Here is a 24,888-nt window from a genome sequence, read left to right as displayed (position 1 = left end):
CAGATGAGTTGTGCTAGTTCTGTGAATGACTGGGAACGTGTGGCGTGGCACATTGTGATTGTCTGAGAGTAAGTGCCGTGGATCGCCAAGTAGGATAGTAGTAGGGTTGGCCGGACCGGGTCAGGATGTTGGGCCAATGTCTTTTGGGCCAATTCTTTGGTAGTAGGCTGGCATTTGATTTAAGGCATGGCCCTTTAAGATAAAAATGACCAATTGCAAATGTAGCAATTTTAAGTTTTAACCCTTTTTTTAATAATTTAATTAACTAGACTTATTTAATCTCAATAGCATGTAATATAATAAAATTACCAAATATATTATTAATTAGTTTTAGATTATCAAAATAGTTATAATAATTAGACTACTCGTCTATTAAATTATGAAAGCTAATTTTAATGAATTAAAGTAATAGAGGTAATATAATTATAAATATTTAAGACAATTATTATTAATTACATAATTAATATTATTAACTATTATTATCTATTTTATTATTTATATTTTGATAAATTAGATGCTATTAATTTTAAAAATACTCTACTACATTTATTGCCGATCAATAAGAGTAATAATTTAATTTTAAAAAGTGGAGGGTCAAAATTGGTCGTCAAAAGCTACTGCACTGGCCTTTCCCAGATGGTAAAGAATGGTGATATCATAGTCCTTCAATAGCTCCAACCATCTTCGCTGCCTAAAATTCAAATCTTTCTGTTTAAACATATGTTGGAGACTCCGGTGATCCGTATATACCTCACATGACACGCCATATATGTGATGCCTCTAAATCTTGAGCGCGTGTACAATAATAACTAACTCCAAGTCATGCACCAGATAGTTCTTTTCATAGGGCTTTAGCCTACGCGACATATAAGCAATCACCCTACCATCCGACATCAATACAAATCCTAGACCAAACCTCGAAGCATCACAATAGACCGTATATGATCCCGATCCTGAAGGCAAAACTAACACTGGAGCCGTAGTTAATGCCATCTTGAGCTTATGAAATCTCTCCTCACACTCGTCTGACCACCTGAATGGAGCTCCCTACTGAGTCAACTGAGTCAATGGTGTTGCGATAGATAAAAATGCCTCCACAAAGCGGCGTCAAATACACAGCCAAGCCTAAGAAACTCCCAATCTCAGTAGCGGTGGAAGGTATGGGCCAACTCTGAACTACCACAATCTTCTTTGGGTCTACCTTGATCCCATCACTAGATACCATGTGACCCAAGGATGCCACCGAGTCTAACCAAAACTCACACTTGGAGAATTTAGCATATAACTTCTTCTCCCTCAAAATGTGGAGCAATGTCCACAAATGTTGCTCGTGCTCCTCAACACTACGAGAATACACCAAGATATCATTAATGAGCACAATGATAAAAGAATCAAAATAAGGTTGGAAAACACTATTTATCAAATGCATAAAGGCTGTTGGGGCATTATTCAACCCAAAAGACATCACCAAAAACTCATAATACCAATAACGAGTCCTGGAAGTCGTCTTGAGAATGTCCGAAGCCCTCATCTTTAACTATTGATACCTCGACCTCAAATCAATCTTAGAGAATACCCTAGCACCTTGAAGCTATTCAAATAAGTCATTAATACGAGAAAATGAATATTTGTTTTTGATGGTAACCTTGATCAATTGCATGTAGTCAATACACATTCTCATGGAACCATCATTCTTCTTCATGAACAACACTAGTGCACCCTAGTGTAATACACTAGGCCTGATGAACCCTTTGTCCAATAACTCCTGCTACTATTCTTTCAATTCTTTCAACTCTGTTGGAGCCATGCGATGCGACAGAATAGACATGGGCTGAGTGCCCGGCACCAAGTCAATACCAAAATCAATATCTCTATTGGGTGGCATGCCCGGTAGGTCTGCTGGAAACTCATCTAGAAACTCCCTTACTACTGGAACTGACTAACGGTAGGAGTATAAGCACTAATATCTCTCATAAAGGCTAAGTAAACCAAACATCCCTTCTCAATCATCCGCTGAGCTTTCAGAAATGAAACCACCCTTCTAGAAGTATATCCAAAAGAACCTTTCCATTCCAACCTTGACAACTCCTGCATAGCCAACGTCACGATCTTAGCATGGCAATCAAGAATAGCATGATACAGAGATAACAAATTCATACCCAAGATCACATCAAAATCCACAATAATAAGGGTGTGTTTGGTATGAAGGAAAATGTTTTCCATGAAAAATATTTTCATGGAAAATAAGTGGTTTTATCACTTATTTTCTCTTGTTTGGTTGGTGAGTGAAAAACCTTTTTTTAAAAATATTTTCTAGTATTTGGTTAGAGAGTACAAAATATTTTTTTATAGTGAGCCTCACCCACAACCCCCAAGTCCGCATGTTTCCTTGCTCCTCCCCCTTCCCCACCCCTCTCAAATACCCAATATTTTCGGGACTCTATTTTCTTTAAGAATTTAATTCTTCTTCTAAAAATTCATACAAACCCAAAGGAATAAAAGAAAATACTCATTTTGTTGAAATCAAAAAAAAATACTTTGTTGAAATGAAAAAAAAAAATACTTTTTCTACATCATTAAAAGAAAATACTCATTTTTTTGAAATGAAAGAAAATACTTTTTCTGCATCATGAAAAGAAAATACTCTTTTTGTTGAAATGAAAGAAAATACTTTTTACTTCGTCATTTTGTTGAAATGAAAAAAAAATAATTTTTATACATCATGAAAAGAAAGTAATTTTTCTGTTAAAATGAAAAAAATACTTCTTTATATCATGAAAAGAAAATACTCATTTGTTGAAATAAAAAACAAATTTATCTATAACATAAAAAAGAAAGTACTATTAATAATATTTTTATTTAGGGTGGGGGTGAGGCGAAGATGGGTTGAGGTTGGGGTGGGTGGAGTTGGGATGGGGTTGGTGAGGGTGGGGGTGAAGACCCAATATGTCATCTTTAATTTTAAATATTATTTCTGTATTCAAAAATGTCAAATAGCATCATTTAGCTTTTCTTGACTTGCGTGCACTAATCTGTAAATTTTTTTGGAAAGTTTTTATGTGAAAAATTAATAAAAATGTGAAATAGTGCTTTAAAACTTACTTAAGTTGACTTCAGTCAACATTTTGATAAACAGATACAGATCGATGTTTTGACAGTTTCAGTAGGTCTGTATCATGATTTGGGACTTGGACGTATGCCCGGAATCGAATTCGGAGGTCCCTAGATCGAGTTACCGCTTTTTGTCGAAAATTAAAGTTTAAAGGTTTAATGACTTTAAAGAATTGACCAATGCTTGACTTTGTTGATACCGGGTCCGTATTCTAGTTCCGGAACCCGGTATAGATCCATTACTATATTTATGACTTGTCTGTCAAATTTGATGAGAAACGGAGTTGGTTTAACGTGATTCGGACGTCCGATTGTTAAAATAGAAGTTATAAAGTTTTATTAAAGATTTCATTTGATTTGGTATCCGATTCGGAGTTCTAGGTGTTACATTGGTATTTTGATCGCGTGAGAGAGTTCGTATGAGGATTTTGGACTTGTGTGCATATTTGGTTTGGAGCCCCGAGGGCTCGGGTGAGTTTCGGATAGCCTACAGACCTTATTTCTTTGAAAAATCTGGTTTTTGGGACTTTTGCTGGTTTCTAGTGTCATGTGCTTCTACGTGTTGTTTCTTCTACGCGAACGCGAGTATTGGCTCGCGAACGCGAAGGCCATGGGGAAGAAGCATTCACGAACGCGTGGGAGGATTCTTGAACACGAAGGCCACTTGAGCTTCTGCACATCGCGAACGCGACGTGCCCTTCACGAACACGAAGAAGGCCTGACGCCAATGATTAAAACAGACCAAAAACGGGATTTTCCCTATTTTTCACAAACCCTCCATTAGAGCTCGGCTTAGGGGCTATTTCAAAGGAGTTTTTCATGATTTCGAACTCGGTAAGTGTTCTTTATCATATAGTGATTATATTTCATAAATTCATGTCTATATTCATCCTTTATTTTGGATTTAGATGGAAGAAAATTGAATTTTTTGTAAAACTTTTCAAAAACGAAATTTAAAGATTGGAAGGTCCATTTGACATTGGAATTTGATAAATTTTGTATGGTTGGACTCGTTTTGGAATGGGTGTTAGGATTTTGTGAGTTTTTTCGAGATTCGAGACGTGGGCCTCACTGTGAAGTTTTGAGATGAATTTCGGATTTTAATTTGAAAAATTAGTAATTTCATATGGAGTTAATTCCTACGATTCGTGTTGAGTATATTGAATTATTTGTGACTAGATTTGAAGCTTTCAGACACTAATTCGCGAGGAAAGATTTATTGGAATCTTGAATTTGGTTGCGAAGCGAGGTAAGTATCGTGGTTAACCTTGACTTGAGGGAGTAGGACTTATTTGTGTATTTGCTACGTGATTTAATGTGCGGATATAACGTATATGTAAGGTGATGAGTACTTATGCATTGTGGTTGAGTCAAAACATGCGGGTGAAATTTGTTTATTGTGAATAATTGCCTATTTAATTAAGATATTTCTGCTTAAGTTATTATTGGTTATTTGATCATTTTTCATGAGGTTATTGCTAGTTTAATTATTGTTGAATATTTTGGAAGGTGAAGTCGGTATTCTGGTATGGAATTATTTGATAAGTATATATCCCCGCATTTAAATACTCTTCAAAATTTATATTATTATTTTTATGGTAAGGAAGAGTGTAAAAGCACGAAAGGTGATGCCGTGCTATTTATATTATTTATATTATCCTTGCCATTGTGAGAAAGAGCGTAAAAGCACGAAGGGTGATGTCGTGCCATTTTTAAAGAGTATAAAATCACGACGGGTGATGCCGTGCCAGAAGAGAGTTAAAGCACGAAGGGTGATGTCATGCAAAAGAGAGTTAAAGCACGAAGGGTGATGCCGTGCCAATCTTATTAATTATTTATAAATTTATGGGAAGAATGAGAGTAAAAGCACGAAGGGTGATTCCGTGCCATTTTCATATTATCAGATGCTCATTTTATTGTTGATGAATTATTTATATTATTATAGTAGCTCGTGCACTTGTGACACCAGATTCGAGGATGTATTTTGATGATTCGGTAGTTATGGTCTTCCACACTTTATTTCAGTAATTGACTTTCATTTAATTTAATTTGTTTAAAAATGGTTAAGATTATTCTAACGTTGGCTTGCCTAGCAAGTGAAATGTTATGCGCCATCACGGTCTCAGAGGTGGGAATATCGGGTCATGATAAGTTGGTATCAGAGCACTAGGTTACTTATGTCTCACGAGTCATGAGCAAGCTTAGTAGAGTCTGAAGAATCGGTTCGGAGACGTCTGTACTTATCTTTCAGAGGCTATGAAGTTGTGGAACAATATCAGTTCTTTCTTATTCTGTCATGCGATTCTAATTCTATCACCAATGATTGAACCATTATATTGTTATTCTCTTACAGATAGTGAGAACACGTAATACATCTACCAATGGACAGGGACCATAACCCTCGGTGGCAACTATGACCAGGGGTAGAGGCTGAGGACAAGGTCGTGCCAGAGGCCGAGGTAGAGCTCAATCTAGAGCTCGAGCAGTAGCACCTGTTGTAGAACCTCAGGTGGATTTAGGAGCAGAGGTTCCAGCTCAAACGGTACCTGTTGGACTAGTTGAGGTTCCGGAAGGATTTATAGCTACTTCAGTGATTCAGGATGCTCTAGTTTGTTTGGTGAGTCTTATGGTGGGCGTGGCCCACAATGGTACATTTTCAGTGGCACCAGCCATCTCACAGGCTGGGGGAGGAGCATAGACTCCCACTACTCCCGCTCCGGAGCAGATGGCTCCCCAGTATCAGGCTCTAGCAGCCCCGCCAGTTGGGGTAGTTCTACCAGTTATTGCGGCACAGGCCGGTGATAGGCCCGCCATATCTTCTAAGGCTTTATTGAGGTTGGACAAGTTTACTAAGCTCTTTCTAGTTCACTTTAATGGTACACCTTCTGAGGACCCACAGGATTATCTTGACCGCTGCCATGAGGTGTTACGGAACATGGGTATAGTTGAGACCAATGGGGTCAATTTTGCTGTATTTCAAATGGCGGGTTCTGCCAAGAGGTGGTGGAGAGATTTTATGTTGACCAGACCAGCTGGGTTGCCTGTACTGACCTGGGAGCAGTTCTCACGGTTATTTCTAGATAATTTCCTCCCTATCATATTGAGAGAGGATTATTGCAGGCAATTTGAGCATCTCCAATAGGACAGTATAATCGTTACTCAGTACGAGACCCGTTTTGTGGATCTAGCACGTCATGCTCTCCTTTTACTTCCTACTGAGGGAGAGAGAGTGAGGAGGTTTATTGAAGGACTTACTCACCCTATCAGGCTTCAGATGGCCAAGGAGACCGAAAGTGAGATCCCCTTTCAGGCGGCTACTAATGTTGCTAGGAGGATCGAGATGGTTTTTGCACATGAGAGAGGACAGGGGTCTGATAAGCAGCCTCGTCAGTTCGGTGGGTTCAGTGGTGCCTCGTCTGGAGGCAGGGATAATTTTTGTAGGGGTCATCCTCCCAGGCTGTTTTATTCAGTACTCCAGGCATCCTACAATGCACCATCAGCTCCTATCAGTGCATCTCTGATCCAGAGATTTCAAGGTGGTTACTCAGGTTAACATAGACAGTTTCAGGGTCAGCAGTCACAACAGTAGAGGTCCTGTTATACTTGTGGTGATCCGAAGCACATTGCTAGATTCTGCCCCAGGTCTCAGGGCAGCATGCAGGAACAGGGTTCTCGTGCTATGAGTCCAGCACCGGTTGCTTCACCGCCCGCCCAGCCAGCTAGAGGTAGGGGTCAGGAAGCTAGAGGTGGAGGTCAGGCCATTAAAGGTGGAGGTCAGGCCATTAGAGGTAGAGGCCAGCCAGTTAGCGGACGTCCCAGGGATGCAGTTCAGAGTGGTGGGGCCAAGCCCCAATTTTATGCTTTTCCAGCAAGGCCCGAGGCCGAATCATCTGATGTTGTGATTACATGTATTGTTCAAGTTTGCCATAGAGATGCTTCAGTTCTATTTGATCCAGGATCTACTTATTCCTATATGTCCTCTTATTTTGCTTCATATCTGGTGGTGCCTCGTGATTCTCTGAGTGCTCCTGTATGTGTGTCCACCCCGGTGGGAGATTCTATTGTGGTAGATCATGTTTATCGTTCATGTGTGGTTACTATTAGGAGTCTTGAGACTAGCGTGGATCTTTTACTTCTTTATATGGTAGATTTTGATGTCATCTTGGGTATGGATTGGTTGTCACCTTATCATGCTATATTAGATTGTCACGCCAAAATGGTGACCTTAGCTATATCGAGGTTGCCTTATTTAGCGTGGAAAGGGATTCCTGGTCATTCTACCAGTAGGGTTATGTCTTACGTGAATCGACGTATGGTCGAGAAGGGATGTCTAGCTTATTTGGCTCATATTCCCGATTCTAGTGCGGATGTTCCTTCTATGGATTCAGTCCCAGTTGTCCGCGAATTTCCATATGTATTTCCTGCAGATTTTTCGGGGATGCCACCCGACATAGATATTGACCTTTGTATTGATTTGGCTCCGGGCACCCAGCCCATTTCTATTCCACCACACCGTATGGCCCCGCCGGAGCTAAAGGAATTGACATAGCAGTTACAAGACTTACTTGATTAGGGATTCATTAGACCAAGCGTCTCGCCCTGGGGTGCACCAGTATTATTTGTAAAGAAGAAAGATGGTTCAATGCGGATGTGTATAGATTATTGATAGTTGAACAAGGATACTATCAAGAATAACTATCCGTTTCCAAGAATTGATGACTTATTTGATCAACTTCAGGGTGCCAAGGTATTTTCAAAGATCGATTTGAGGTCTGGTTACCATCAGTTGAAGATTAGGGCATCCGATGTTCCCAAGACAGCTTTTCAGACTCGGTATGGGCATTATGAATTCCTAGTGATGTCATTTAGGCTGACAAATTCCCCAGCAGCATTTATGGATTTGATGAACCGGGTATCAAGCCCTATTTGGATTCTTTTATGGTTTTATTCATCGATGATACCTTGATTTACTCTAGCAGTCAAGAGGAGCATGAACAACATCTTCAGATTGTGCTCTAGACTTTGAAAAATAATTAGTTATATGCCAAATTTTCAAAATAAGAATTTTGGTTAGACTCAGTTGCCTTTTTGGGTCATGTTGTATCAGCAGAAGGCATAAAAGTGGATCTTAAGAAGATTGAGGCAGTTCAGAATTGGCCTGGACGTACTTCAGTTATAGAGATCCGGAGTTTCCTGGGTTTGGTAGGTTATTATCGCCGGTTGTGGAGGGGTTTTCATCCATAGCATCCCCACTTACCAAATTGACCCAGAAGGGTGCCCCATTCAGATGGTCAGACGAGTGTGAGTTGAGCTTTCAGAAGCTCAAGACTGCTTTGACTATGACGCCAATATTGGTATTGCCCACAGGTTCAGGATCTTATACGGTATATTGTGATGCATCTCACATTGGGCTTGGTGCAGTATTAATGCAAGATGGAAGGGTGATTGCATATGCGTCGTGACAGTTGAAAGTTCATGAGAAGAATTATCCTGCTCATGACTTAGAATTGGCAGCCATTATTCATGCGCTGAAGATTTGGAGGCATTACTTTTATGGTGTCTCGTGTGAGGTATTTACTGATCATCGTAGCCTACAATATCTGTTCAAACAAAAAGATCTCAATTTGAGGCAGAGAAGATGGTTGGAGTTGTTGAACGACTATGATATCACCATTTTGTATCATCCCGGAAAGCCTAATGTGGTGGCTGATGCTTTGAGTAGAAAGGCTGCGAGTATGGACAGCCTTGCGTATATTTCAGTTGGTGAGTGACAGTTAGCTGTAGATGTTCAGACTTTGGCTAATCCGTTCGTGAGGTTAGATGTTTCAGAACCTAGTCGGGTTCTAGATTACATAGTCGCTCGGTCTTCTTTATATGAGCGTATCAGAGAGCGACAATATGATGATCCTCATTTGCTTGTCCTTAAGGACACAGTACGGCACGGTGGTGCCAAACTGGTTGTTGTGGGGGAAGATGGAGTTTTGCGGATGCAGGGTCGTATTTGTGTGCCTAATGTGGATGGGCTTCGTGAATTAATTCTTAAGGAGGCCCACAGTTCCCGGTATTCTATTCATCCGAGTGTCGCCAAAATGAATCAATATTTGCGGCAACATTATTGGTGGAGGAGAATGAAGAAGGATATAGTTGAATATGTAGCTTGGTGTTTGAATTGTCAGCAAGTCAAGTACGAGCATCAGAGACCTGGTGGTTTGCTTCAGAAGTTAGAAATTCCTGAGTGGAAGTGGGAGTGTATGACTGTGCATTTTGTTGTTGGGCTTCCACGGACTCAAAGAAAGCTCGACGCGGTATGGGTCATTGTGGACAGGTTGACCAAGTCAGCACATTTCATTCTAGTAGCAGTTACCTATTCTTCAGAGCGGTTAGCGGAGATTTACATCTGCGAGATTGTCCGCCTTCACGGTGTGCCTATGTCTATCATTTCTTATCGAGGTACGCAGTTCACCTCGCACTTCTGGAGGGCTGTACAGCGTGAGTTAGGCACACAGGTTGAGTTTAGTATAACATTTCACCCACAAATAGATGGACAATCAGAGCGTATCATTCAGATTTTGGAAGATATGCTTCGCGCTTGTGTTATAGACTTTGGAGGTTCTTGGGATCAGTTCTTGCCACTTGTGGAGTTTGCCTATAATAATAGCTACCAGTCGAGCATTCAGATGGGTCCATATGAAGAATTATACGGGAGACGGTGTCGTTCGCAAGTTGGCTGGTTTGAACCGGGAGAGGCTCGGTTGTTGGGTACCGATTTGGTATAGGATGCCTTGGATAAGGTCAATATTATTCAGGATCAACTTCGCACAGCTCAGTCTAGGCAAAAGAGTTATGCTGACCGTAAAGTTCATGATGTTGCATTCATGGTTGGATAAGGAGTATTGCTCCGGGTTTCACCTATGAAGGGAGTCATGAGGTTCGGAAGGAAGGGAAAGTTGAGCCCTAGGTATATAGGACACTTTGAAATTCTTGAAAGGGTGGGTGAAGTAGCCTACAAGCTTGCATTACCAACTAGTTTGTCAGTAATTCATCCGGTGTTCTATGTGTTTATGCTTCAGAAATATCATGGAGATCCATCCCATGTGTTAGATTTCAGCTCAATCCAATTGGACAAGGATTTGACTTATGAGGAGGAGCCGGTAGCTATTCTAGGCCGATAGGTCAAATAGTTGAGGTCTAAGAGTTATCCTTCAGTTCGAGTGCAATGAAGAGGTCAGCCGGTAGATACATCTACCTAGGAGTCCGAGTCGGACATGCAGAGTAGATATCCACACCTTTTCACCATCCCAGGTAATTTTCTAATTCAGTTCGAGGACGAACGTTTGTTTTAGAGGTGGAGAATGTGATGACCCAATATGTCATCTTTAATTTTAAATATTATTTCTGTGTTCTAAAATCTCAAATATCACCATTTAGCTTTCCTTGACTTGCGTACACTGTCCGTAAATTTTTCTGAAAAGTGTTTATGTGAAAATTTGATAAAAATGTGAAATAGTGCTTTAAAACTCACTTAAGTTGACTTCGGTCAACATTTTGAGCAAACAAATCCGGATCAGTGTTTTGACAGTTCCGGTAGGTTTGTATCATGATTTGGGACTTGGGCGTATGCTCGGAATCGAATTCGGAGGTCCCTAGCTCGAGTTATCGCTTTTTGTCGAAAAGTGAATTTTAAAGATTTAATGACTTTAAAGAATTGACCAATGCTTAACTTTATTGATACCGGGTCCATATTCTTGTTCCGGAACCCAGTATAGATCCATTACTATATTTATGACTTGTCTGTCAAATTTGGTAAGAAACAGAGTTGGTTTGACGTGATTCGGACGTCCGGTTGTTAAAATAGAAATTATAAAGTTTTATTAAAAATTTCATTTGATTTGGTATCCGATTCGGATTTTAAAGCTTTACATTGGTGTTTTGATCATGCGACTGAGTTCGTATGGGGGTTTTGGACTTGTGTGCATATTTGGTTTAGAGCCCCGAGGGCTCGGGTGAGTTTCGGATAGCCTATGGACCTTAGTTCTTCGAAAAATCTGGTTTTTGGGACTTCTGCTGGTTTCTGGTGTCATGTCCTTCGCAAACACAAAGAGGAATTTGGGGCAAGGGAATTTTTTTCATCGTGAACGCGATAGCTGGGTCACGAACATGGAGCAATGGGGGCCCTTACCCTTCGCGAACGCGACCAGCTTCTCGCGAACGCGTAGGCTTGTGACATGGGGAAGGGGAATCGTTGTTTCTTCTATGCGAACGCGAGTATTGGCTCGCGAACGTGAAGGCCAGGGGGAAGTGACCTTCGCGAATGCGTGGGAAGACTCTAGAACGCGAAGGCCACTTGGACTTCTACACATCGCGAACGCGACAGGCCCTTCGCGAACGCAAAGAAGGCCTGACGCCAGTGATTAAAACAGACCAAAAACGGGATTTTCCCCATTTTTCACAAACCCTCCATTAGAGCTCGGTCTAGGGGCTATTAAAGGAGTTTTTGATGATTTCGAACTGGGTAAGTGTTCTTTATCATATAGTGATTATATTTCATAAATCCATGTCTATATTCATCATTTATTTCGGATTTAGATGGAAGAAAAGTGGAATTTTTGTAAAACTTTCCAAAAACAAAATTTAAAGATTGGAAGGTCCATTTGACATCAGAATTTGATAATTTTTGTATTGTTGGACTCGTCTCGGAACGGGTGTTCAGATTTCGTGAGTTTTTCCGAGATTCGAGACGTGGGCTCCATTGTGAAGTTTTGAGTTGAATTTTGGATTTTAATTCAAAAAATTAGTAATTTCATATGAAAATAATTCCTACGATTCGTGTTGAGTATATTGAATTATTTATGACTAGATTTGAAGATTTCGGACACTAATTCGCACGGCAAAGGTTTATTGGACTCTTGAATTTGGTTGCGAAGCGAGGTAAGTGTCATGGTTAACTTTGACTTAAGGGAGTAGGAATTATTTGTCTATTTGCTACATGATTTAATGTGCGGATACAACGTATATGTGAGGTGATGGGTACTTATGTGTTGTGTCTGAGTCAAAGCATGCGGATGGAATTTGTTTATTGTGAATAATTTCCTATTTAATTAAGATATTCCTGCTTAAGTTATTATTGGTTATTTGATCATTTTTCATGAGATTATTGCTAGTTTAATTATTGTTGAATATTTTAGAAGGTGAAGTCGGTATTATGGTATGGAATTGATTGATAAGTATATATCCCCGCATTTAAATATTCTTCGAAATTTATATTATTATTTTCATTATAAGGAAGAGTGTAATAGAACGAAGGGTGATGCCGTGCCATTTATATTATTTATATTATCCTTGCCATGGTGATAAAGAGTGTAAAAGCACGAATGGTGATGCCGTGCCATTTTGAAAGAGTGTAAAAGCACGAAGGGTGATGTCGTGCCAATCTTATTAATTATTTATAAATTTATGGGAAGAATGAGAGTAAAAGCACGAAGGGTGGTGTCGTGCCATTTTCTTATTATCAACTGCTCATTTTATTGTTGATGAATTAATTGGCTGCTACGCGAGACTTCTCCTGCTGAAATTTCTATATCATTCCCCTTCCCATGTTCCCTCCCAAATTTATAAATTGTTAATTGTTGTGTTATTGTTGCTTCGTAATTGTATATACTTGTACAGGTTGTTTACGTATGTGTCTTGTCATAGCCTCGTCACTACTGCGTCGAGGTTAGGCTCGACACTTACGGAGTACATGGGGTCGGTTGTATTCATACTATACTCTGCACTTCTTGTGTAGATTTTGGAGTTGGTCCTAGCGAAGTACCATAGACTTGCTCGGATTCAACTACCCAGAGGAGACTTGAGGTATAACTGCACAACGTCCGCAGTTCTGAAGTCCCCTTCCATCTTATCTTAGTTGTGTATTATCTTTCAAACATCTTGAATTTTATTCAGACCATTATTTGTATTATTCTAGTAGCTCGTGCACTTGTGACACCAGATTCGGGGATGTATTTTGATGATTCGGTAGTTATGGTCTTCCACACTTTATTTCAGTAATTGACTTCCGTTTAATTTAATTTGTTTAAAAATAGTAAAGATTATTCTAACGTTGGCTTGCCTAGCAAGTAAAATGTTAGGTGCCATCACGGTCCCGGAGGTGGGAATTTCGGGTCGTGACAGTGGGTTGGTAGGGATGGGGAATAGGGTGGGGAGGGTTGAAAAAGAGTTTTCGAAAATGATTTTCCTTCTCTTAATAGGAAAACAATTTCCTCAAATTGAAGGAAACTGATTTCATGAAAAAAATATTTTTCAAAATATTTAAGCCAACCAAACATGGAAAAATTGAAAAATATTTTCCGGAAAATATTTTTCTTCATACAAAACACACCCTAAGCAACATGAGATCAACACCGGTCTCAAATCCCCCAATAGTAACCAAACAACACCGATATACACAATCCACCACTTATGTTGTGTTGCGCCTCTACCACGTCTGGGGAAATCCCTCTTGATATGCCTTACCTCTCCACACTCAAAACAACCTCGAGCTGATAATGGCCGCTGAATCTGAGGCTACCTCTGATAACCCGACTACCTACCGGAGGAACCCTGGATTGTAGGAGCACGGTAGGAGCTCAGTGTTGGTAATGCACTAAATAAAGACTAAACTGGAGCACCACGAGCGGGATGATAAGCTGAAGGATATGGCTTGAAAGGATGGCCTCTCCCAAAATGATCCTTACCTCCAGACGAGGCCACTAAAACCACTAGAATATCAGGGCTTCTTTCTCCTCACTACCATGGTCTCCCTGCTCTAACTCGGAATGCGCTCAATCCTGCACGGTATGTCCACAACCTGAAGAAATGTAGTACTACTCTCTGCCTCCCTGGCCCTAGTAATCTTGATACCAAAATTTAGCCCCTCAACGAACCTCCTCACCTTCTCAACCTTGGTAGGGGAAAAAATCTGCATGACGGGATATATCAGTGAATCTCATCATACTCGGTCATAGACATGCGACCCTGATGGAAGAGCTCAAACTGACCCCGCATCTCCTCCCTCTATGTAACGAGAATGAATTTCTATAAAAAGCGATGTAAGAACTGACTCCAAGTGAGTTGAAGTGACCCTGCTGGTCTACTACGCTCATATGACTGCCACTACCTCTTGGGTGGGCCCTGAAGCTGAAAAGTAGTGAATGCAACCCCCATTGGACTCCACCAAACAAAGATTACACTGAATCTCCTGACAACTATTTAAGAAATCCTGTGCATCTATCGAATGATCGCTATCATAACATGGAGGACCCATCTTCCTGGACCGATCAAACCTCTCCTGCTCCTCCTCATACATAGAGGTCTCTACTACTGGCCTAACAGCAACCACAAGAGGATGTCCCCCAACCTGTACCACTCCTGGTATCTGATAATCAGTTGCAAACTACTCAGGTGTGTGAGTAGCGGGAGTCTATGCCCCCACCTAAGAAGTAGTTGGTGCCACAGGAAGTACTCCGGTCTGTGCTAAACCCTCCACAAGACCAACCAAGCAAACAAGGGCATCCTGAAGTACTGGGGTAGAAATAAACCCCTCCCAGACCTGAGCTGGTCCAGCTGGCTCACCCTGATCGAAAACTTTCTCCTCCACCGGAGCTATTGGTGGCTCCACATAGGTTGCCCTACCGGGGCTCTGACTGCAGCACGGGCCCTACCTCTACCTCAACCACAGCCTCACACAACCCTAGCTTGAGTGGCTGGTGCCTGACCAACTGCCCCTGATAAACGTGTTTTCACCATCTGCGAGAGAATAGAAAGACAATGATTCAAACTTCAGATCAATAAATTTGTACAGTAAAGAATAAAAGAAGTTTAGTTTCCTAACATCATGTAGCCTCTCCGAGATAAGTATAGACAACTCCGTACCGATCCACAAGCCTCAAATAGACATGTTCGTGACTCGTGAGACCAACTTGTCATGACCTCTGATACCAACTTGTCATGACCCAAAATCTCACCTCAAGGCCATGATGGTGCCTTGCCAAACTTTCTAACCAATTCAACTCAAAATCAACAAAGACGATCACTTTTTATCATTTAAAAGAGACATAATATAAAAGAAGAAAATAGTCTCAAAACTGTGATAATATCTGAAAACCACAAGCAAGGCCTAAACATGGCTAATACAACACATCCCTAAGACTAGGTGGCACAAGTACACGAGAAAAGTACGAAAATGAGATCAAGTCTGTAAACATGTCAAGCTATCTGAATTACAAATAGACAAAAATATATAAAAGTAATAGGGAATCGAGAACTGCGAAGTAGAACTATGAAGTGCAGCTCACCCCAAGTCTCTGTGATAACTCCTAGCCCAATGTGGAAGCTCTTCTAGGACCCACCTGAGGATCTACAAAAAAAGATAGGCAAAAGCGTAGTATGAGTACACCAAAAAGGGTACCCAGTAGGTATCAAGTCTAACCTCGAAGAAGTAGTGGCGAGTCTAGATGCTTCTGAATACTTACCACACAAGTATAATAACATAATTTAACAACAGAACAATAAGTAATATCATGAATGACAAGAGTCATAGATGTCAACATATAAGCATGCTTTTCTAATACAGAAATAACCTTGTCGCTGCTATGATCTAACAATAAAAGACCACATGCTCAAATAGCGAAGCCGTGACTCCCAGTTAGCATATAAGGATAAATATCTCTAAATGAGTCATTAGTAAGAATGCATGAACAACAATACATGATCCATGTACCTCGATACACACTTGATATATCAATGCAACCCGATACACAATCCATGTATTGACACGGTATAAAATCATTCACCGACCACGCTTAAGGGCCCAAAGTGACATGAGTTATCATCTGACTCCAAAGGGAAGAATCCAAATACAAGCGAAAGAGGGTATAATATCATGCCTCCTAAATCAATATCCGATCATCATGTCCAATGTGCCATAATTGTACCTTGCCCGCACGCTTACCCATCAAAAAATTCTCAGTCCAAATCACGTATCCATTATTGAAAATATATGTATATGCTCAAGAGATATTGATGGAAGGTGCACAAGGACTTAATAAATATCATACGGATTTGTGGTCATGATATATCTATGCGAATACAGATGATTTAAGCAATTTAACATATCAAGAATAAGTTCCCATGCCTTCACAATAAATCACAAGCCTAAGCATGATTTCTATCATGAATAAGGGAGCAAATGTAGTCACATAAGTAAAATAAATTATGAATCAAACGAGCACATAGTCAAACAAAGCATGAAATATTCCAATTTCTAACCTCGGTCATGATATAAACTCGCCGAATGCATATACACTCGCCACCACGTATATACACCATCCCCAATTCCTAAAACACATAACAAACAAGTCAAATCCTAAGGGTTTTCCCCTTAACAAGGTTAGCCAAGAGACTTACTTTCACCCGGTAGCCACTAATCTCCCAAAATAACATTTCCTCTCAAATCAACCTCCAAACGAGCCGAATCTAGCCAAATACATCTCGATAACGTCAAACCAGGCCATAGAAATCGAACCCAAACAATAAAGATTGAATCTTTAATAAATTGCACAAAGTCAATCGGGGCTGCCTCTCGGAACCCAATAAAGTTCACAAATCCCAAAAACCCATTCCAATATGAGTCCAAATACACAAGTTTTATCCAAAAATGACTCCAAATCGGGGTTCAAATCTCATTATTTCATTTTCCAAAAATTCCTTATAAAAACCACAATCTCCCATAACTTTCATCAACCAAAGACCAATATCAAATATAAGATCATGAAATAAAATCAAATCTAAGTCCAGAACATTTACCCCCATCCAAGTGGTGAAAATCGCCTAAATATTGCCCAATTCCGAGCTCCCAATCTCAAAATATGATAAAAATTCCCAATCACTCGAAAATATATGACCTTCACAACGATTCCGCTTTTCTGGATCATAAGTCGCTTCTACGACACTGCATCTGCGGAAAATCCCTCGCATATGCGGAATCCCACTTATGTTTCGCCCTTCCGCTTCTGCGGACAAACCCCCGCTTCTGCAGTCCAAGTAGCACATTTGCGAAATCCCTTTAGCAATCAGACTTCCGTATCTATAGTCTTCTCCTGCCCCAACCTTCATACGCACCTGCGGCCCGCTGTTCATATCTGCGGACACGTACCTGCGGACCCAACCTCGCAGGTGCAAAAATACCAGAAATAAAAATACCTACATGACACCGAAAAATCCAAAATCAATTCAAAACACACTCGAGGCCCCCGAGTCCCTGTCCAATCTTACATACAAGTCCCCAAGCATAACATGGATCTACTCGAGGTCTCAAATTACAAAACTAACATCAAAACCATAAATCGCACCTGTTGCACCTTATTTTGCATGAGTCAAAAAAAAAGATTCAACTTGTGGTTTCCCTGTTGATGATAAAAGAGAGTCACCACCTAATATTTAAAGGTATACTAGGGTACCTATTTAATTACTAAGATAATTTCTTTATTAGTCTGCTAACCAGTGAGATTTTAGGTAAGGGTTCTTGATCTTCTAAGGGGAAGGTGTTAGGCACCCCTTAAAATTTATCTGAGGTAGCTCCAAAAGATTTAGACTAGGTTTAAAAGATTTATTGCCTATACTCTGCTTAACTAGTGTTAAAGGTATGATATACTATATATCTAATTTAGAGCTTATTACTTGAATAGAGGATATGTGGTTTTAAAAGGAATATAGGTTTATAAAAGGCTTTTAAGAAAATATTTGCATATATATGATTAAAAGAGTTTGAAGTATGTATATAATGTTGTGTTTATATAACATGTGAGATGGGGATAAGTTATAAAACACTTTGTATTTAAATGGTGTGACTATTTATAACTCTAAAGTAAGGGTATTATAAAGGATTGGGTCTAAGATATACCTTAATTTTCAAACCTCATTTTAGCTTTGAAGAAATCGTTAGAAGTCTCTTCGATAGGGCTGCAACAGTTGTTTGATTTTGTTTTGTACAAAAGCTTGATTAAAAAACTAGTTCAGATTCCGTTTTTGATTTATTTGAAAGAGAAGAATGTCGTCCTTTGCTAAAGCTATTTTGGTTTAAAAAATCCTCATAAGAAATCGTTAGTAATAACATAATAGTGTAAATAATTAATGAGTTAAGATTATCTACTACTAAGCCTAATGCTTCTTTTAATCCTATATTTTAAGGCTTGTCTAGATTAACCACATGATTCAAAGATATAAAATAATATTTAATAAAATATGATAAGTGTTATATACATGAGGGAAGTAAGGATATCAAAATTTAATAAACCAGTAAAGGAAGATAATAGACTCCGGTTTGGGCCTGAAAAGAAGTAGGCCCAACAAGTAGCGGGAACATGCAGTAGTGACTTCAGATAACTACACATAAAATATGCTTTTATATATACATAACTACACATGAAATAAACTAGTATGGGTTTAGGATAATTTATAGCAATCGATAGCAGTCAAAAATATGAAAACTAGTGCAGAGTCACCGATGATAAGGTGATTCACAATGAAAGCCTTTTGTTGTCATTAAACACTAAACCTAAAAAGAGTAATAAATGTAAATATATTAGAGGCTAAGGGTAGAATTCCATTCATGGACAAAGTACTCTTTAGATCCCTGACATTTCAAAGTTCCCAAGGGTCTCAAGGCCTAGGGCAGTGCTTGTGTCAGGGAGAGTAGATCAACCAAGAACTAAACTCTACTTCCAAATACCCCTAACTATTCACACTCACTCTTCCCTACAGGTTTAGGTGCCAACGAGGCATTCAATGAAAATCCCCATACCACAGTGATACCATACAATAAGAGTATATACATTTCTTATAACAACTAATACATAATACCATAGGATCATATTACAACCAATCACACTATTGTATCCACATTTTTAAAGCTAAGTGTATGATTCACTGTGAACACAATAACATGTTAGGCATGCACAAAAAATAACTTCAGGCATACACAAGAAACTGAGCACTGGCAGATTACTTTAAGAACCCAAACACCTGGACCATATGTCTTAAGAGTAGAGTAATTGCATGGTTCAAACCTGTAGAGTTACTGCGCATAGATACATCCTCTTAACAACTTCTGATTAGGTTAGTCAAAGATTGTTTTAACTTAAGTCATATCTTCTAGCATACACATAGGTTAACAATTTCAATGGAAACTCCTAAAGAATATTAACAGATATGTAAGTTAATAACTTCAGTTAAAACCTCTAAAAAAAGTATTAAAAGAGATACAAATTAAGAATTACAATTAGAACTTCTAAAGAGTATCAACAGAGTTATAGATTACAACTTCAATTAGAACCTTTAAAGAATTTTAATAGGGTTACAGATTAACAACTTCAATTAGAACCTCTAAAGAGCATTAACAGAGTCTCAAGGTAACAGTCCTGTCTCACTCTATAACAAATGGCATGATCACTTCCTTATAAAAGCTCTTAACTTCATACTAATCTTATTGGAGAACAACACATGCTCTTATACTCAAACAATAGCAACAGAAGATTCATCTTAGGTTTACAGGTTAGGCCTAGCTCATTTAAGGTGAGCTTAGTGAAGTTATAATGATAATGTGGACATGTACAAGATGATGAAAGACAAGCAGAAGTATTGAGGAACAAATAAGTGTAGGGTATCCAAAGGAACACCCACAAGGGACACTTAGCAGAAGTCATATTATTACAAACATGAATTAGGATATTATCCTCATAGAATCAGGCTAATAGTGTCACTTCATGAATTTCAGCAGAGGGTAGTGATTATATTAGGGATCTTGTTAGGAAAATCAAGTGTGGGATTTCAGGTATAGTGGAACCTAATTTCAGTACTTTGGCACAACAAATGGAATATCAGAACATGAACACGATTTAACCAAACCTCATAACTTAAGTCAAGTATATGGTAACCTACAGAAAACAAACAAAGATGATACATGAATCTAATCAGCTTAAGACATGCTTACATAGTGTGATCAAACAACCATGAGTTTAATCAGATGACCAATGACCTTCTAAAAGTTAACCGAATCACATAGGCATGCCAGAAAGAAGAGATAGGTTCAATGTCATGAACTGGTGTTCCAAAACTAAGATGACAGTCTCATTTTACCACTAAACAAGTTCACATTTCATTTAAATCTAGGTTATCAAATGAATAACTACAAAATGCAAATAATACCCAAGGCAGATTAGTATAACAATCATGGTAGTTTTAATAGAACATCAGGGGAGATCTGAAGCTAGCCATTAGGATTGTTTGAAAACTCTTTAGTTGTTTCAAAGCATAATAGTAGATATAGGTTATCATATGTTAATTAGGATCAATACATTGTCCTAATCTCAACAACTTATGATTCCATAATTAATTTATCAACCATATGCCATTAACAAACACATGAAAAAGAAACTGTCAGCCATTAGCACATTATCAACAACATCATAATAGAACGAATCATGCTTGGAAATTCGAACAATTTAAGAAGAGTAAAGTTGAGGTTCTACTGACCTCCTTTAGGGCAACAAACCAAACAAATGCCTAATTTAGCCATTCTCGAAGCCAAAAAACTCAAACTTTCAATCAGTAAGCAAGCTCAGAACCAGAAAGAAAAAGAGAGAAAAGCAAAAATTGAGTAAGAACTCAGACTTCAATTGAAAATTCCTAAACGATACTATACTGTGTATTAATTTTCTTCAGATGTTAGGTGTAGTTGGTGATTATTAGGTGAGAGAATTGAAGAAACTATTTATAGTGTCATTCAATAACTTAGGGTCTTAACAGATTCAAATTGTGAGAGAAAGATGACGATGAGTTGATGATGAGAGCATAATCGGGTGAAATCAAAAAGAACAGAGGGAAAAAGCAGTGTTGAGTTTACTTGAGCATGAAGAAGTCGACCGTTGAAGCCTTTGGACCAGCGGTCAAACCCTAAAGTCTAGAGCTCACTGCGTTTGACCTCTGGACAACGAATAATGATGATGAAGCTGAAGATAATAGCCATGCATGCTCCGACTCGATGGAACAGAGGAAGGATTGATGGATTTTCAGGTTGCATAGTTTAGGTCTAGGGTTTATGATTTAAGATTTAAATTGAATCGATGGAAATGGAATGGAAATCGACGAGATTCGCGGTTAGCAGGGACATGAGGGAAGTTTTAGGGCTTATGACCTTGCACAAATCTGTGCAATGTTCTTGGACTAATGGGGATGAGAGAAAAGAAAGGGAATTGGGAAATGAGGGCGGCCATTTGGTGGAAATTGATTAGGGTTTAGGGGGGTCGTCTCTGAGTTAAGATTGGGAGATGGAACGGGAGCCGTTGGATCTTTTGATCAACGTCTCCGATTGTTTTGTTAATTAAGCATTTAGAAATGATTTAAATGGGAAAAATCGATGTCCGTTTGATTCTTCTGATCCAACAACAGAGATAAAACACAACAACCCTTTTAGAAATAATAAAAAAAGAGATTAAATTTGATCCGTTGATGATATGGATCAACAACTGAGATGATATGTGTTTGTTTTGTGAAGGGATGGGACGGGTGACATGGCAAGCTCTGATTGGCTTAAAGGGAATGGCAAGGATTGCCAAGGTGGATTGGAGGGGTTGTCTAGACTGGGTCAATTCTGGATTGGGCCTATGTATTGGCTAGTTTTAATTTAAAAAATGGCCAATTTGTGTCTAATTAAAGAATTGCAATAATTGCCTTTTAGCCTCTTTGAAATTAATTTCAATAAACTTTATTATTTTCAATAAAATATAGTAAAAATTATAATTATCAAATATACTACTAATTATTGTAATTATTTATTTGTAAAATTACTAATTTTGAATTATTAACATAATAGTCTAATTAATTAAAAATTAATGATTAATTCATTAAATAAATTATTAAGTCTATATGATGTATATAAAAGTTATTTTAATAATCTTAAAATAGTAAGCATTACATATTTATAATTACAATTATAATAATACTAATACTAAATTATTAATTTCAAAACCACTAATGCTTAATTAATTTTGTGATAATAGGTATTATTGATTTTAAATATTTTCAAAACATTCGTTGCAAATTATTAAATTTTGAGTAAATTAATTTTAAAGGGGAGGGTCAAAATTGGCCGTTAATTGCTGCTGCTCTTTGATCGGAGACGATAAAAGAGTTTTTGGGCAAAGAAATTGAACCAAGGCAATGATGTCTAGCTGCCGGCTAGCCGTTATTTGGGATTGGGATGATGAGATACTTGAATTTGACTCGATTGTTAGCCAGGCTGTGTACCATTCCATAGCTGTCGGAGCATTAAGTCTCTTCATGTTGGGAGTTTCTCCGCTTGATGGGAGTATTTGACTTGTAATGTAGAATGCATCTCCGCTTGCTGGGAGAGGTTGCATAGAAGTGTAAAGTATCTCTGCATGATGGAAGTGAGTGCACTGAAATGCAAATTATCTCCACAGAGTTTTTGACTTTGAAAAATGAATGTAATCATGCCTGTAAGCTGCATGAGCAAAACATCAAAACATTCGAGATAAAAATAAAGAAAAAGGAGCATTCCCAAGAGGTACTCTTGGCTGCGAAACTAAATAGCAGCCGTTGATTGGAAGAACATTGGTGGCGAGGTTTGCAGCTATCTATTTTGATCTTCGATGTGGTGGAGTGGTGGTGCGGATCGCTCCTGTTGGCGAAGCGAATAGTTTACTATATACAGGGCTTCGATTGGTGAATCCGCTCGATTTGTACAGGCCGCTCTGATTGATTGAGCTGGCAATTTGCTATATACAGGGCTTCAATTGACGAAGCCAGCGAATCAATTTTTTGGAGGGTGCTCCGATTGATTGAGCTGGAGATTTGCTATATACATAGCTTCAATTGGCAAAGCCAGCAGCTCGATTTTGTACAAGGTGCTCTAATTGATTGAGCAGGCCGTTTGCTATACAATACGCTCCGGTTGGCGGGGCCAATGGCTTGCTATATACAACATGCTCCTCTCAGCTGAGCAGACGGTTTGCTATATAAAATATGCTTCGTCTGCATCAGCGGCCTTGTTCCGAAATACTTGCGAAGGATCTAAGAGTTAGTTTATAGTTATATAGGGAAAACATTGATTAAGGAAAGAGGGATGATAATTATAAGAGAATGGCTGATTTCCCCAGTGTGTTCCAGTACTTCTTTAAGTCTTGCTGACCTTGTATTCAAAGATAAATTCTTAGCAGGGGAGGGTGTTGGTTTGTGTCGACCATAGTCCTTGCTTCGCCCCTACCCCGATGAGGTTATTCTATGAAGTCCAGTAGGTGGAACGAATTATGATATATATTATTTTTGAAAGAAATTTGAAATTTTTTGTTTTATGGCAAAATGCCGTCGTTCCAAATTATGACATGTTTCAGAAATGTGAGAATAGTTTCTTGAAGACTCTGTCCTGTGGATGTCGATCCTCCATGATGCTTCTGACGACGTGGCTTATTTCCCCTACGATTGCGTCCTAATATGAACTAATGCATTACAAAGGTTTTCCTAGGGTTATGACCTAACCCTTTCAGGTTGCCTACGTATCCGAAACGGAATCAGGTCTAAACATAGTTTGTGGTAATGATAGAGAAAATATGATGAGGATGACCGCCTGACTCAGGAAGCCTACGTATCTAAATAGAATTAGGTCAAAATGTAGTTCGATTATATTAGATGCAGAATGATGAGATTTAAAATAAAGTGGCCGAGTTTGACTCAGACTGCCTACATATCCAAATGGAATCAGGCCAGAACGTAGTTCATTTACAAAATATGACTAAATCCGATGAGGATTGCCTACGTATACCTTCCCAAGGAAATCAAGTCGTGGCATAGTTCCGGGTACATACAAAATGATATTTAAATTTTTTGTTACAAAAGAAAGGGGAGAGAGAGAAATCGAACCCTACTCGTGTTGCCTACGTATCCCTCCATGGGAAGTCAAGTCGAGCGTAGCTCTGTTACAGCCGAAACCTAACTCTATTGTCTTCAAACATAATATCTCTTGATTGCGTCTGAGTTGATAAGATTTGTGATGAATCTTCCGTCCATCTCTGCCAAGATCAGAGCTTCTCCCGACAACACTTGATGGACCACGTAAGGACCTTGACAATTCAGAGCGAACTTTCCTTCTCGATGGACCACGTAAGGACCTTGCCAATTCAGAGCGAACTTTCCTTTGGATTCTTCTTGATGAGGGAATATTTTCTTCAGAACCAACTTCCCCGGTATGAAATAGCGAGGCTTCACCCTTTTGTTGAATACATTGGCCATCTTATTTTGATACAGCTGACCATGGCATACCACATCCATTTTCTTCTCATCGATGAGCATGAGTTGCTCCTGCCTGACCCGTATCTATTCTGCATCGTCTAACTTGGCTTCTTGGATGACTTTTAAAGATGGTATCTCAACCTCTGCGGGTATCACAACTTCGGTGCCATACACCAACATGTATGGCGTTGACCCAGTGGATGTCCTCAAGGTGGTCCAATAACCCAGTAAGGCGAAGTATAATTTCTCGTGCCATTGCCTATGATTGTCCATTATCTTTCGCAGAATCCTTTTGATATTTTTGTTGGCCGCCTCAACTGCTCCATTCATTTGCAGTCTGTAGGTTGTAGAGTTATGGTGGACAATTCTGAACTTATTGCAAATTTCCCTCATGAGATCACTGTTGAGATTGACTGCATTGTTAATGATGATTGA

The 24,888-nt window shown here is 39.1% G+C and overlaps 1 protein-coding gene across 1 annotated transcript; it reads right to left on the bottom strand.

The window, feature by feature from the left end:
• Positions 1-24,168: 24,168 nt before the first annotated feature.
• On the bottom strand, positions 24,169-24,492 carry LOC138893872 (uncharacterized). The gene has a single exon (XM_070178539.1). The coding sequence runs from the start codon at positions 24,490-24,492 to the stop codon at positions 24,169-24,171; it is 324 nt and encodes a 107-aa protein (XP_070034640.1).
• Positions 24,493-24,888: the final 396 nt, after the last annotated feature.

This window comes from Nicotiana tomentosiformis, chromosome 6, assembly GCF_000390325.3.
Source record: "Nicotiana tomentosiformis chromosome 6, ASM39032v3, whole genome shotgun sequence".
In the NCBI taxonomy this organism is placed as follows: domain Eukaryota; kingdom Viridiplantae; phylum Streptophyta; class Magnoliopsida; order Solanales; family Solanaceae; genus Nicotiana; species Nicotiana tomentosiformis.
This window is presented reverse-complemented; position numbering and strand designations above follow the sequence as displayed.

Excerpts from the sequence above, each read along its gene's own strand:
- LOC138893872 (XM_070178539.1), bottom strand. The coding sequence starts at position 24,492 with ATGGATGTGGTATGCCATGGTCAGCTGTATCAAAATAAGATGGCCAAT.